Source organism: Magnolia sinica, chromosome 6 (genome assembly GCF_029962835.1).
Source record: "Magnolia sinica isolate HGM2019 chromosome 6, MsV1, whole genome shotgun sequence".
Classification (NCBI taxonomy): Eukaryota; Viridiplantae; Streptophyta; class Magnoliopsida; order Magnoliales; family Magnoliaceae; genus Magnolia; species Magnolia sinica.
The window spans coordinates 89,341,853-89,355,416 of NC_080578.1; the positions used below are offsets into that span (position 1 = coordinate 89,341,853).

At 45.5% G+C, this 13,564-nt stretch overlaps 1 protein-coding gene across 1 annotated transcript; it reads right to left on the bottom strand.

The window, feature by feature from the left end:
• Positions 1 to 11,288: 11,288 nt before the first annotated feature.
• On the bottom strand, positions 11,289 to 13,186 carry LOC131249717 (uncharacterized). The gene is made up of 3 exons (XM_058250488.1): positions 12,716 to 13,186; positions 11,630 to 12,622; positions 11,289 to 11,462 (listed from the first exon to the last, which is right to left on the bottom strand). The coding sequence occupies exons 1-3, from the start codon at positions 13,184 to 13,186 to the stop codon at positions 11,289 to 11,291; spliced, it is 1,638 nt and encodes a 545-aa protein (XP_058106471.1).
• Between the last annotated feature and the right edge of the window lie 378 nt (positions 13,187 to 13,564).

Sequence of the window (13,564 nt, forward strand, 5' to 3'; positions counted from 1 at the left end):
TAAAAAATGAAGCTGATATTTCTATTTTCCCTTCATCAGGGGGTGTCCAAAATGGATGGCTAGGGTGGATCGGTCCATTGGGTGTCGGCAAGGTGGGTCGCACGAGTGGCCGGCATGGATATAGATTACACACATCACGGGGGTCCACACACATGAGGGAAAGAGAGAGAGAGAGATAGAGAGAGAGAGAAAGAGAGGGATCGACGTAGTGGAGGGACCCTGCCATTATGGGCCTCTCTAGTTTACATATACATCAAAATGAGTCCCATCACAAGTGGGCCCTCAAATGAAAATCAACAGTGGATATCCTAAAATCACCCACCTATATCACTCCTTCTTGGTCCCTTGGCTTCCTTAACTCCTATGCTCAACTTTTGATGGTGGATGATGAAGTTTGGATGATGGAGATGAGAGTTTTTGGGGTAGGGAAGTGGGCCACACTTGGCTCTTTCTCTATGGGAATTGCTTGGACGATTACACTCCTTAGGTACTTGGGAGTGAAGAGAGAAATGAGAGAGAAGAGAGAGAGAGGTGATGGGATGAAAAGGGATGGAATGGGTGTAAGGAAGGGATGGGTGATGTAAGAAAGGGATTGGTGGAGAGAGAGAGAGAGAGAGAGAGAGAGAGAGAGAGAGAGAGTTGATTTGGGAATGGGAGAGATGGGTAGGGTATGGGTTCATTTGACTTGGTGAAGAGAGAGGTATATATGGGTGAGTGATGGGTTGTGATGGGATGTACTTGATTGATGTAATGTTTGGGTGCAGATTCTCTCAGGATTTATAATGTGCAGCGTTTCTTCAAAATAAACGCGGGCCCACAACTCCTGACCTGGGTATCACATCGGTGCGCAAGACGCGGTGTTGGAACTACAGTAATGGTGCGGTCGCTAGGGTACAAGTCTCTGGTTGAGTTGATTCAGGTATACGGGATGCGACTTACGGTCGCACGTAAATGATATCTACGCGTCGCTGGTAGCTGAAATTCGACCGAGAGGACTGCGGGAGTCTACAGAACGGTACGGACTAGGATACGGGCCTTACATCCAAGCCCTGTTTTATGTAGAAGATATCTTCCTCTAACTTAACGGGGGAGATTGGATACCACATGGTAGAACTAGCTCTCGTGGGACAAGTTGCCTTGTTTAGCCAAGCTATCAGCCGGCCCATTGGCTTCTCTGGGGATGAGGGGCGATTCTAAAGGAGTCCTTAAGAAATAGGCTTTTAATCCTAGTGAGCCAATATTTCCATTTCCAGGTGCAGGAGGACATCCCACTAAGGTAATCCACTACCCATTTGCAATCTGATTCAATGAGGACTTTAGAAAACCCGAGCTTGAAACACATTTCCACTCTATCGTGCAGGGCCCGCAGTTCCGCCCTGTTGTTGGATGTGATATCGTAACCGTTGGTATAAGTAAATAGAAGAAGGTTGTTGCTGTCTCTACAGATCCCACTACCACCGGCTGGCTCGGGGTTAACAAATGCAAAACCGTCGACATTAAGTTTGAGCCAGCCCTTTGTGGGTTTGGTCCATTTAACGACATCATAGAACGAGGTAGATCGGAGCGAGCAGGCTTGCAAAATGAATGAAGAACTAGTAGGAGCTGAAGGAGCTTATGGCAGAGACAGGAGCCGAAGGGATAGGGACTCCATCCACCATTGAGTTCTACAGAGAACTCCTTGGACTGAAATGCTCTAACTGTCAAATCTAGCCACATTTCTGACTTTCTAGATTTCCCAAAGTAGGAAGGTGAGGGAAAGATGGAGGGAGACAGTGATAAACTTGCGAGGGAATGATTGATGCCACCACTAAGGAGACGATCTTGGATAGAGGAGTGGACTACCAAAGTAATTATGATCAGGTCGACAAGATGATTCCATACCCTATCTGTAAGGATTCACTACGCCAAAATCGCGGATTTGTGACGGATGAAATTCGTCGTAAAACCAAATAAACGACGGATTTCGTCTGTCGCTTAGTCCGTCGTTGTTTTCTGGATCGTTTTTTCTTTTCGATGGATAAAATCCGTCATTTAATCTACAACGGATAAAGTTCATCGTAGATTACCGACAGATAAGATCCGTCGCTGAAATTCTAAAAAACCCACCATTATTTATCATTAAAATATTAGCGACGGATAAGGTTTGTCGCTAATATGAGGAAGCGACGGACGTAAATCCGTTGATCTTCTATTGTTCAGAAATTAGCGACGGATTTGGTCTGTCGCTAAAATATATGTAAATTACAAAAATATTAATAGATTTTATTTATTTATTTATTTATTTATTTATTTTGAATCTTACACCTGATAGTCATTCAAAAAATAATTCATACAATTGTATAATAAGAATTCTATTCACAAAATAAATCCTATTCACAGTTGTTTAATAAGAATCCTATTCATCAAACTAAAAAGTTCAATCATACTAAAAATCAAAACTCCCTGCTAAAGCATTATATGATACCTCATATGGAAAATACATGCACATAAATGGAATCCACTAAATATGATACCTCATATAACAACATATAACCATTGACTTGCAAAAGCCTGCAACTCCCTAATGAAATCTAATATATACTTGCTTGCTTCTAGGAGAAGGGAGCTCTTGATGGGACACTTCTTTCTTCCAACTTGAATCCACAGCTTTTATTTACCATGGGAACATATTCATCAAACTTTGAGAACCCTGCCCTTCCAAATTAGAGAAGCATGTCAAAAACTACTGCTAGACACATTGTCACAGTATTTCTAAAAGATGGAACATTAATTAATTAAATACAAATAAAAGAAAAGCCTCATTGAGAGTACATGAATCTTTGAAGTGGTTTTTGTGTCGATAAAAGACTTCACTATGCTCCACAACAGCATTGATGATAAACATTCGGCACAATGTCTGTACAAGAGCAAGTCCAATGTTATAGGCAAGCAATATCTAGATGCACATTTCCATTAACAACTCAAATTCCTATTTAATTTCTGGTCTGAACCAAATTATGATTACAAGTGACATCAGGACTCCATACTCAATTAAGACTGCAATTTCTAATACAATTCTGCTTTATAAAACAATGTATATGGAAAGATGTTGGGTGAATCAAGACAAACAGATTTCTTTTCTTGGCAATATCTGTTGGTGACTTCTTGAAAGAGTGTCAAGGCCTACACAAATATCAGGAGTTGAAACAATCTGATTATATTCATATATTTGTTTCAAATAAATAGATAAATAATGAAATCATTAGCACCACCTATCTAGTCGACATCCACATACTAGGAAATGCATTGGATTTATTTGGCGGGAGAGGATCCACCTGCACTGCCTATCTAGTTGAGATTCACATACCTATTAGCCCAATATCTTCATTTGAAACTATCATGCAACTTTTTCTTTTCGTAGAATGAGAACCAAATAATTGCAACAAATTCGCTATAATGTTAAAACTTACCATCAACCCATAGACCTGTAATAAGAATCTTGCCATCACCTTGAGCAGTAACACAAACAGGATCATCCTGTAGCAGCCATAAAGCAAAACAAAGTAAATCAGCTGCAATTAAGCAATAAATAAATAAGATAGTGCTAGAGCTTCAAGCACAATAAGTTGAATTTGGACATGTGGTCAGTCCTGATGATTATCATCAGCTTAGCCTTGTCCCAGATATTTGGTGTTGGCTTCACCCACCAATGCACATATTTTGTCTTCTAATAATAAACTAAAAAAATATCAAAAATTTCCCACTTCCCATCAAGTCTCACTGCACTGGTTTACATTTTAAATATCTCCTTTTTCCAACTTTTCAGCATTTCCTACTGCACTACTTTACATTTTTCACCATTTCAACAGATTCACCAAATTGCGATTTTTCTGGAATATCTGGTGAACAGACCTCTGCTTCAGGCCATTTCAGGGCAATTGACTAATCCAGCCACCTCATGAGTTCGATTGCCAGTCTCATTTGTGAAATCTTTTATAACAAATACCAACCTGTGATTAGAACACAGACTGTACCTTAAATGAAACAAAGATTTCCAACTCTCTCAGTTGTTGGGGTTTATTCATGACAAGAATATGATGCTCCTTTGCATAAACTCTAGAAGATCTTTAAGCTGTTTGGAAAACAATGCATTAATAGTGAACTTGAATTGTTGTTGTGGTTGATGGTTTGCATATAAATGTATTCAAGCTAGATCATCCCACTCTCAGCCCCCAATCTAGTTTGAACATTGAGAAATTAGAAGGAACGATCACATACACCCGCAATCAACAGAATGGTACTATCAACCTTAACACAAATGCTAGGTGTTAAGTGTGTACAACATCCAAGCCATGAAACAGGTGTGCCAAGAAGATCACCTGGCATAAAAATTAGATGAGTTCACTCACAGGCAAGCCACAATATGTTGAATTGGATCATCAATAGATACGAGTTAAATAGTCCACTGTTTTCCCTATAGTGCATTGACCTGATTTGAATGACATAATCTTCATGGTTGGGGCCCATTTTTTCAATGCTTTGATTTGACCCACATTTGACATGGTATGCATGTCCTACATGGACAGTAACTTACCAACCATTGAGGCATATGTTATCACTAGTAACATAACAATGCCCAAGAACTCAGACAAATAGTATCCATGTGAGACAAATACCATATGACTGGAACTCTCCCCACCAATCATTTCATCCAGGGACACACCAAAATGGATCCGCGGTGTTAAGAATCTTTCCCAAGATAAAAATGTTTTCTTCCTTGTTGCAATCTGCATATCCTGTAGCAAATATACATACAATCCATTGGATTAGCTTCCATAAAGTAGAATGCTAACCAGTAAAGCAATGACACTTTATAATAAAAACTGCACCAGGAACAGTTGAGTGTAGAATGTGTGATTTCACAAGATCTCGAGCACGCTTGAGATTTATCTGCCAAAATAGAAGTAGAAATTCAATGCAATTCAAAATTAATACACATGAAGTGCACACACACACACAAAAGAAAAGAAAAAAAAAATTAGAAAAAGAAGAAAGAAACGAAAAGAAGAAAAAGAGTAAAACCAAGGAGAGTATTAACATGTGCATCGACAGCAAACATGTCTTGAGTAATAAGATAGCATGCCCACTTATTTTATATACATATATGGGAATACAACATATTTGTATTTGTGGTCACGTGTACTTCATGTGAACCAAGCAAAGCTCCTGGGATTAACATCATGCCAAACTCTTCAATGCCAGTTCCAACTCATAGATAAGTAAACATGTATTGGAAAACTCAGAGGCCCAAAAACTCCATCTGAAAGGCTCATAAAGAAAGGATTCAAATATCATTTTCCTCACAAATACCTATAAAAACTCAGAGGCCCAAAAACCCCATCTAACAAAAACCATAAAATTCAAGAGGGGAAAAAATAACCACAAAACCAAAAGCACAACATTCCACAGAAACTGCATTTTACAAGCACACATGTGAAAGTGAAATGTCAGAAAATGAAAAAGCTCAGAATTCCACAAATACAAAGATCTCTAACAAAACCAACAAAACCCATCACCGAAACACATGATCCAGAGGTACCCAAACATGAGTTTTTTTATTTGCACCCACTATTTTGATATACACATACACAAAGTGCATGCCTACATTGCAATGCCAATGAGTCCCCAAAGGGGGTGTATCTTCAAACCAAAGGGTGTAAATATCAATTCCCAAACAAAGAACAGAAAACCCACATCTGACAAAAAGTGAATGACAACATTGCAATGACAAAGAGTCCACAGAGGGTGTATCTATCAAAACCAAGGGGGTGTAAATATCATTTCCAAAACCAAGTACACATAAACCCACATCTGACAAAACAAAGTGCATGGCAACATTACAATGACAATGAGTTCAAAAAGGGGGTGTATCTATCAAAACCAAGGGGCTGAAAATATCAATTCCCATAACAATTACACATAAACCCAATACCCAAAAAAACATGGGGTTTCCAATCATGGGGGTTCCGAATCCAGGGGGTTTCGAATATAGGGGGTTTCCAATCATGGCGCTGGGAGAGAGAGATTGAGAGAGAACCACCACTATCAATCGATTGAGAGAGAGATTGAGAGAACCACCACTATCAATCGATTAAGAGAGAGAAAGAGAGCATTACCAGATGTTCGTGAAGAGATCGTGTAACGCCCTGAAAACCGGGGGTCGCGCATCCGCTCAACTCTCGAGTTCCCGAGAGTCACTATTATCAGGTTTCCATTAATGTGCATTATATCCGTTTGAGTAGCGCAGCCAGAAACTCCCTGAACATGAAGCATGAACGCGCATTACAACTGAAATGAAAGAGGGCTGTCATAAATATATATATATGCATACACAAGTCCAAAATAAATAAAATGGGTCGCACGAGACGTGGCCCCAACTAACTACAAAAAATACTAGGGTCCAAAAGAATGAGGCCAAGCCCAACGCCCGGCCATCCCAATCCCGCCAATCAAGCCGGCGGAGAACCCTCCATCAGCTGGAAGTACAATAGCTCGTCCTCCTCGTCCCAGCTCGTCTCGCCAGGCTCCTCCAGCACCGGGTCACCTGCATCTATAAGAGAGTCTGGTTGGTGTTTTAAAACACCGTCCCAGAGTGGGAGTGAGTGATCAACTCAATGGGTGCTATTAATCTCAAGTTATCATATGCAACAATTTTAATACGGTCTTAATGAAAAGCATATAATCACCAACATCTAAGTAGTCTTATTAATGCGCATGTATGCAGCATGATATGATGCATGCCCTCACAACAACGCTCCCTCGTGCGACAACATCTAACGATCGCCAATGCCAACACTCCCTTAGTGCGACCTCGACTGCCGAGTCGCTACCCTACCTAGTGCGATGCGATGCGATCGTGTTAGCCGAGTTCTTTAGTTAGTTCCTTTCATCTAGCAGGTTTGAGAATCTGTCACACCTCACATTTCATACGCCCTAAACTGGTTGCGAGGCCAAGGCCCCCCAATGCGTGAGGCCAAGACCCCGCGGTCCTTGACCCCGTCGGGTTTCCCCCATCCCCGACTTCAAGCACATGGGGGTGCTGAACATGAGGTTGCTCGCGGTCACTACGGGGAGGCGCGTCACCCCAGCGTAGGCCGACAACTCGAACACAGTGTCCCATTCCACCATGCCCGGCTCACGAGGCTGTGGACCATTTCTAGGTGGATTATTGATGGGCTACATCGGTTGCAGGGTGTCACAGGTTCCATACAGATGTGAGCAAACAGGGTTAACAATCATGGTTGGTTAACGGTAGGCTGAACCGCACGAGTCCAGGCGAATACGTGGCGGTGCGACATCGGGTGCAAGCAACCCATGTAGTCCAACTACTGTCGCCCTCCCGCACTCACCCAAATCCACAGGTTTAACCTCAAGGCGGTCCTACCAACGGGACCACCTCGACTCTCCATGCTTTCTTGACCAATCCCTAGGGTTTGGATGGTGGTCCACAACAAGTCAACGGATAAGGTTATCAACTGGCAAAATCATCATCACAATCTCATACATCCATATATAATTCAAATTCATTTACTAAGCAGAACATCATGATTCGTGAGTAATGGTGCATGTGTAGTGTGTGTGTTAGTGAGGAAGTTGCTCACTTCCTTCCTCTTATGGGAAAACAAATTTGCATAAGAGAACAATTAAGGCATGCATGCTATAGGGCAACATCATAAGTGCAATCCAACAAAACATCAACAAGAAATCCACAATTTACATCGAGTCATGCAAGAAGCAAGTACAAACATCATGTGAGGGAATCAATTAAAACATGCAATTTCCATAGCACTCCAATAAGCATGAAATCCTAAGTTTTTCTCTATATTCTCTAAACACACCACCAAGCAATCAAAATCATTAATCTCATATTGAAATTGGTGCAAGACCACCTAGGAGTAATAGTCCGCACCTATGGTTCGTTGGAGAATCGGAAACGCCCTAGGAAAGAGGGCTTTCGGGTAGATCGGACGGAATCCCTAAGCCAAGTTATTGCATGTTAGAATTTCAAGCCAAACCCACCTTGCTACATGGGTTTCAAGAATGAGGGGTGAAAACCTTACCTAGGCAACCCGCGGACCGTTGTTGAAGCTAAGGAGAGGGGTTTCTCCTTGCAAGAGAGGCGACGGAATGGAAGGGTTGGCTTTTTCTTGGGACCCCACCTTGATCTATGGCCCCACAAATCTCTTTCTTCCCTCTTTCTCCCCTTTACTCTCCTTCTCTCTTGGTGGTTGTAGCAAATGGGAGAGGGGTTTATGAGGGATAGAGTTTATTCCCTAGACTTGGCCCTCTTGGCCTTAAGTTCCCTCAATTTCCCAAATTAGCCACCTAGGGGGCATTTTTGGGGTTGGTGTGGCCCTAATGCTCCTTTGGTCACCAAATTTGGTGGGGAGGTGCCTCATGGTCCGATTAGGGCCCGTGTAAAATTTGGGAGTAAACGAGTAGACGAAAGTGGGGTTTGAGCCAAAGGTCCTGGTCTTTAAACGGCCCTGTGGGGTCCATTCTAGTGATCTGAGTAATTCTGGTGGTCCTCAGGCTATGAAATTTTTAGGATGGGCGCTTCATGGCCCGATAAAGGGCCACGCAAAATTTGGGGACGATCGGACCAGGGGTTTGATCGCACGGGTCCGATTTGCGATCGACGGTGACCGGCCCACGATCAGGTCCTGGAGTTGGTGGACATGCGTAGGACAATCCACTAGACCTCCGCCATAAAGATGGAAGAGATCCGACGGTTGGATAGCCCGGAGTCTCGATTCCATTCGCAAGCGCCGGATTCTGGTCCTGGCGAGGGTGAGGTGCACTAAGCCTGTGCCAGATCCCACTTCTGAGTGCTTGCTGGGCCCGGGGTCCCCGAGGGTCCACAAGCCCAGTGAGTCCTATAATCCCCTGAATTTCTAGATTTTTCTGACCTTCCGGCGGCGCGGTACAGCCCGCACAGGCCGTAGCCCAGCGTAAATGGCTATCCGGCTTGGCGGTCCGCACTTGGTCTTGCCATGGCCTGTCCGGCATGTTCAAATGGGCTAATCCTAGACTAATTGCTCATGGCACCCCCACCACGAATGTTTTTAAACGATCGGTCCTGCGGAAAGTCCGACGTGGACGCCCCAGGACACTGTATCGAGTGGTCGGGTTGTCACAATCTACCCCCCTTACTAATAAATTTCGTCCTCGAAATTTGTACCTGATCATATTGCTGAAGCAGGGTTGGGTAATGCTTGAGGACTTCTGCTTCCGTCTCCCAAGTGGCCTCTTCTTCATCGTGATGGGTCCATAGTACCTTGACCAACGGAATGACTTTGTTGCGTAGGACTTGCTCCTTCCTATCAAGTACATGAGTGGGTCGAAGAATGTATGTGGCGTTCTCCTTAAGTTCCACATGTTCCCACTTGATGATGTGCGAAGGATCTAGGACGTATTTCTTCAACATGGATACGTGGAAAACGTTATGCATCCCGGCTAGAGGCGTGGGTAGGGCCAAGCGATAAGCAACAGCGCCCACACGGTCTAAAATCTGGAATGGCCCAATAAATCGTGGCGTAAGCTTCCCCTTCTTGCCAAAGCGTAAAACTCCCTTCATTGGGGAAATCTTGAGAAATACGTGGTCCCCCGCTTCAAATTTCAAGTCCCTTCGCCTAGTGTCGGCATAGCTTTTCTGCCTGCTTTGAGCCGTCAAGAGGCGGCGCCGGATAATTCCAATCTTTTCAGTCGTGATCCGCACCAGGTCCGGTCCGAGCAAACCCTTCTCGCCAATTTCCTCCCAACAATGTGGGGCTCAGCATGGACGCCCATACAAGGCCTCGTATGGTGCCATTCCGATGCTAGCTTGGAAGCTATTGTTGTAAGTGAACTCGGCATATGGGAGGCAATCGTCCCAACTCTCCTGGAAGTCCAGAACACAAGCGCGCAACATGTCTTCCAAAATCTGGTTTACCCGCTCGGTTTGTCCATCTGTTTGCGGGTGGAAGGCGGTGCTAAACTTCAGTTTCGCTCCCATAGCTTCTTGAATGCGGGTCCAAAAGATTGACGTGAAACGAGCATCCCGGTCCGACACAATCTCCCATGGGACGCCATGGAGCCGCCCTATCTCCTTAATATATAGCTTAGCCAAGTCGTCGGCGGATCTATAAGTCTTAATCGGCAAGAAGTGGGCTGATTTGGTTAGTCTGTCCACAATCACCCATATCGAGTCGTGCCCCTTCCTTGTTTTGGGTAACCCAGCAATGAAATCCATAGATATGAAGTCCCACTTCCATTCCGCTATAGGCATGGGTTGCAACAGGCCCGGTGGTCGGCGGTGTTCGGCCTTAACTTGTTGACAGGTGAGGCACCGGGATACATATTCCGCTATTTCCTTTTTCATGTTGTCCCACCAATACGTTCGCCTTAGGTCCCGGTACATCTTTGTACTACCAGGATGCATCGCCAACTTGGAATTATGGGCGGCGTTTAGAACTTCTTCTCGTAGTCCCTGGAGGTTTGGAACACAAAGGCGGCCTCGGTACCGCAATCCCCCGTCGGTGCCGACTCTCCATTCGGACTTCTCGTCATTCCTTGCCCCTTCCCTCATCTTCCTCAATAACTCATCGCTCTCTTGGACTTCAATGATTTTACTGTCAATCATTGGCTGGGCTTGAACGTGGGCTATGAACTCATATGGTTCCTCCACCGTTAGCTTCATGTCAAAGTCCCGAACGAACTCCACCATGTCCCACTCTCTCACCATTAGCGGGGCCGCAAATTCAATTGTCTTCTTGCGACTCAAGGCGTCTGCCACTAGGTTGGCCTTTCCAGGACGATACGAGACATCAAACTTGAAGTCTTTCAACGTCTCCATCCAGCGACGCTGTCTCATATTCAGGTCCTTTTGGGTGAAGATGTATTTGAGGCTCTTGTGATCAGTAAAGAGTTCAAACTCCTCACCATAGAGATAGTGCCTCCATATCTTCAAAGCGAAAACCACCGCCGCAAGTTCGAGGTCATGCGTGGGGTAGTTCTCCTCGTGCTTTCTTAACTGTCGAGACGCATACGCAATTGCCCTGTCCTTTTGCATGAGTACACAACCCAATCCCACTTGAGAGGCGTCAGTATAGACGGTGTACTTGACCCCCTGCTCGGGTAGCACAAGCACAGGCGCCGACGTCAGCTTGTCCTTCAACTCTTGGAAAGCCGCCTCCGCCTTTTCATTCCAGGCGAATTTGAGGTCCTTCCGAGTTAGCTGTGAAAGCGGCCGGGCTATCTTCGAGAAATCCCTAATGAATCTGCGGTAATAGCCTGCTAGCCCAAGGAAGCTTCGCACTTCCGTAACCGATTTCGGTTGCTTCCAACCTTGTACCGCCGCCACCTTGGCGAGATCCACAGATATCCCTTCCTTGGACACAACATGACCTAGAAATTTGACCTCCTCCTTCCAAAAGGCGCACTTCCTAAATTGCACAAACAATCGATTCTTTTCCAAAGTTTCGAAGACGGCTCTTAAGTGTTTCCCATGCTCTTCGTGGCTCTTTGAATAAATCAATATGTCGTCGATAAACACGATGACGAATCGGTATAAGAACGGCCTAAGGATTCGGTTCATTAGGTCCATGAAGACCGCGGGGGCATTGGTGAGCCCGAACGGCATAACCAGAAACTCGTAATGGCCAAAACAGGTCCTGAAGGCCGTTTTCTGAATATCTTCATCTCTAACTCGCAGCTGATGGTACCCCGATTTTAGATCTATCTTTGAGAAGTATTGAGCACCCCTCAACTGGTCGAATAAATCATCGATTCTAGGCAACGGGTATTTATTCCGAACCGTCATTTGGTTCAGCCTTCGGTAATCCACACATAGTCGCAAAGAGCCGTCCTTCTTCTTTACGAATAGGACTGGGGCTCCCCATGGCGACACGCTGGGCCGGATGAAACCTAACTCTAGCAAATCATCGATTTGAGTCCGTAATTCCTCCATTTCACATGGGGGCATGCAGTAAGTAAGCAGAGAGATGGGCTTGGCTCCAGGAACCAGATCAATCGTGAAGTCTATCTCACGTCGAGGTGGCAGTCCAGGTATGTTTTTGAATACGTCCCAAAAGTCTTTGACCACGGGTGTGTCCGTTATCGAGGGTCCAGAATATCCATCCTCCAATGATGCATAACACGAGATCCTTCGTTCGTAGCTGACCTGGACCGGGAACGTGAGGGGAGTGTCGTCGTCTTCATGTATCTTTACTGTCTTTGCATCACAATCAATCTCCGCCCTCACTACCGTCAACCAGTCCATGCCCAGGATGACGTCATAATGGAAGATTTTGGTCACTATCAAATCCACGTTTGCCACCTTGCATCCCAGGTCAATGGGACAATCATAACATATCTTAGTCGCCTCTGAAAATGTGCCAGCGGCAGCGATGATCTTTACCCCCACGAAGGGCCTGGGGCGCAGCCCCAAATGCTTGACGGCGGCATGAGATATGAGAGAAGCAGTAGATCCGGTGTCCACCAAAAGGAATATAGGTGTACCTTGTATGTGGGCCGTCACCTTGAAGGTCGTAGGAGTGGGGATGGCCGCATCTTGGCCCTCAACTGCTAGGGCATGCACCCGAGCCTATTGTGAAAAATTTGGCCATTGCACGGGCTGTTGAGGCAGTCTACCCTGAGGTGGTGGTGGGCGTCGAAATTGCTGGTTAGGCCCCATTGCCCGTAAGGGCGGAATCTGCAATGCTGGCTGTGGGGGCCTAATATTACGCTGAGGCGGGGTGAATCCGAGGTCTCTCATCCTCGTAAAACAATAGGGCTCAGAGTGTCCCGCTCTCCTACAATAAGTGCAAACCTGGGCCTGTCGCGTAGAAGGGGCCGGCGTGGCAGCTAGTCGGGGAGGTGAGTTGGGGCGCGCCCTTTTTCCTGCATAAGAGGAGGACGGTCCCTCCACCCTGTTTCGAAGCCCTAACTGTGAACGGTTCCGGGCGACCCGCTCCTCATCCTGCTCCGCCCTGATGGACATCTCGACGAGCTCGGCGTATATCCTGATGTTGACGCAACATATCTTGGAGCGAATACCGCTTCGCAGCCCAGCCGTGAATCGTCTCATCTTTACCGCTTCATTGGCAATCATCTCGGAAGCGTAACGGGAGAGTTCAGTAAAGCAGTTCTCATATTGGGCCACGCTCATCCCTCCTTATTAGAGACGGAGAAATTCATTCTCTCTCTCGTGCTGGTACGATTGAGGAATGTACTTCTCCTTAAAGCGGGCTTCGAATGCTTCCCAGGTCCATACATGGTCCTCGGGAATGGATCGGAAGACGCTCTCCCACCACAAATCCGCCTCTTTCTCAAAAAGATACGAGACAAGCTCTACATTCTCTGCCTCAGAACAATGGAGAGGCCATAGCAACTTGGTGACTCGGTTGAGCCAATACTCTGCTTCCTCGGGGCGGTGGGTGCCTGCGAATGTAGGCGGTCTATACCGCTGGAACCGCTCAAACAGGCTGCTCACGTTGCTTGCAGATGCATTTGGACCGGGTTGCGCCGGTTGCGGCTCTCCCATGCT